At 40.3% G+C, this 2,282-nt stretch overlaps 1 protein-coding gene across 1 annotated transcript; it reads left to right on the forward strand.

Annotated features, from left to right (window-relative positions):
• The first annotated feature begins 1,221 nt into the window (after positions 1-1,221).
• LOC125839862 (uncharacterized) lies at positions 1,222-1,863 on the forward strand. The gene has a single exon (XM_049518845.1). It carries the CDS (start codon positions 1,222-1,224, stop codon positions 1,861-1,863), a length of 642 nt encoding a protein of 213 aa, XP_049374802.1.
• Positions 1,864-2,282: the final 419 nt, after the last annotated feature.

Raw genomic sequence — 2,282 nt, forward strand, 5'->3', positions numbered from 1 at the left:
ATTTCTACTAGATACCCTGCCTCAACTCACGTGAGAGCATCCATCTCAAGAGATTGCTACTAGAAACCCTACCTTAACTCACGTGAGAGCTTTCATCTCAAATCAATATCCACTTACTATTGTTGAATGATCATATGGTGAGTGCACTTTTGAGAAGATCGCTGAAAAATTGGAGAAGATTGCCCGAAACAATAAGGCATGGAGCACTAGAAAAGTGAATACTCGTAGAAACATATTTGCAGTCCAAACTACACCAAATAAAGCCAATGAAGATATACGTGAAAAGATGGCTCAAATGAGAACAGAATTGGGCTTGGTATTGAAGCATGTGAGTGGAAGTGCAAAAAAGGTAAATGCGGTAAAATACTTAAATAGAACTCCACCACTACCAGTTGAAGAATGTTACTATGAAGAGGATGCATATTTGGTGAATGATCAGATGGGGGGTTTCCGAACCAACGCCCAAAGTTCCAACTCGGATAATTGGCGCCAAGGTCAAGGAAACCAATGTCGGAACTATGGCAACTACAACCGTGAGGGAAACTATGTCCGAGATGGGAACTACAATCATGATAACAACTACAATTGAAACAACTATGGCAACATGAATGAGATATTTGGACCGTATGTTCCACCGGTTAATGGAGAATCTAGTAATAGATAGGTTGGTGGTAGTATGTCGGGCATTGAGGATATGATGCAAAAGATGATGATAAGGTTTGATACAACTGATGAGAATGTGAAAGAGATGTGAAATGACTTTTGTTGAATCGGTCAAAAAGTTGATGCCTATGTAGGGTCAATCAAGCAACTTGAGCAGCAGTTTAGCCAATTGTCCTCCACTGTGAACCACGTCATCCTGACACAGTTCATATAAACACCATCCAAAATCCGAAAAATGATGGGCATTGTATGGCAGTCACTACTCGCGGATATAAATAGACCGTTGACACCTCTATATCGTATGAGGTTGAAATTGTGGAAGAAAAAGATGCAGAAGAGATTGAGGTTACTGGAGATTCAAAAAATGCTACATAGAAGGAAGCGGAGGTGACCCAAAAAGTTATTCCCATGCCTAGACCTCCACCTCCATTTCCACAGAGATTGATGAAGAAGACCGAAGAAGGAAAATATTGTGGGTTCATAACTATGTTGAAACAGTTTTCCATTAATGTTCGGTTGATAGAAGCTTTGGAGAAAATGCATGGTTAAGCAAAGTTCATGAAGGATTTGTTGACCAAAAAGAGGTCTGTGAGTTTTGAGGATGAAGAAAGGTTGCAACATTGTAGTTCTATTGCTACGCGGTCACTAGTGCAAAACAATGAGGATCCTGAAGCTTTCACTATTCCTTGTGCCATTGGGATGTTGCATTTTGCAAAGGCCTTGTGTGATTTGGGTGCCAACATTAATCTGATTCCATTGTCGATCTACAAGAAGTTGGGTTTAGGGGCTCTAAAATCGACTGTGATGCGTCTACTCATGGTTGATAGAACTGTGAAGAAGCCTATTGGTGTTCTCCAAGATATCTTTGTGAAAATGGAGTCATTCATTATTCCAGCGGATTTTGTGATACTTGATTGTGAGGTTGATTTTGAGGTCCCCATCATCTTAGGGAGACCATTCCTTGCTACAGGGTGTGCCTTAGTCGATATGGAGAGAGGACAGATGAATTTCCGACTGAATAATGAGGAAGTGAATTTTAATATTTGTAGGTCTATGAAGCAGGAAAGTGATCTTAAGTCGGTATTAGTGGTGAATCATATTGTGGAGCGAGTTTCCGAAGTGTCTATTGAAGAGAGATTAGGTGGTGATGCACTGGCAGCAGTAATGATGAATTTTGACAGTGATGGTATTGAAGACTGATGAATTAGTTGCCACACTTGATAGGTTTGAATTCTATTCCAAACAAAAATGATTGGAGTTTGATATGAAGAATCGTGACTCTCCACCTGCAAAACCGTCTGTAAAAGAGGCTCCAAAATTGGAACTCAAGGCTCTACCATCACACTTGAGGTATGTATTCTTGGGGAGAGATAGCACTTTACCGGTAATCATTGTTGCAAATTTGAGCAAGGAGCAAGTTGAGGCTTTGGTGTCTATTTTGATGAAGTTCAATCGGGCTATTAGATGGACTATTGCGAACAATATTGGGATTCCTCCTGGCATTTGTTCTCATAAAATCCAACTCATGCTGGACAGCCAGCCAAGTATTGAGCATCAAAGGAGACTTAATCTACCTATGCAAGAGGTAGTGAAAAAGGAAATTATCAAATAGTTGGATG

The sequence above is a fragment of the Solanum verrucosum genome, unplaced genomic scaffold (assembly GCF_900185275.1).
Source record: "Solanum verrucosum unplaced genomic scaffold, falcon-dt-bn FXZP01000221.1, whole genome shotgun sequence".
Lineage (NCBI taxonomy): Eukaryota > Viridiplantae > Streptophyta > Magnoliopsida > Solanales > Solanaceae > Solanum > Solanum verrucosum.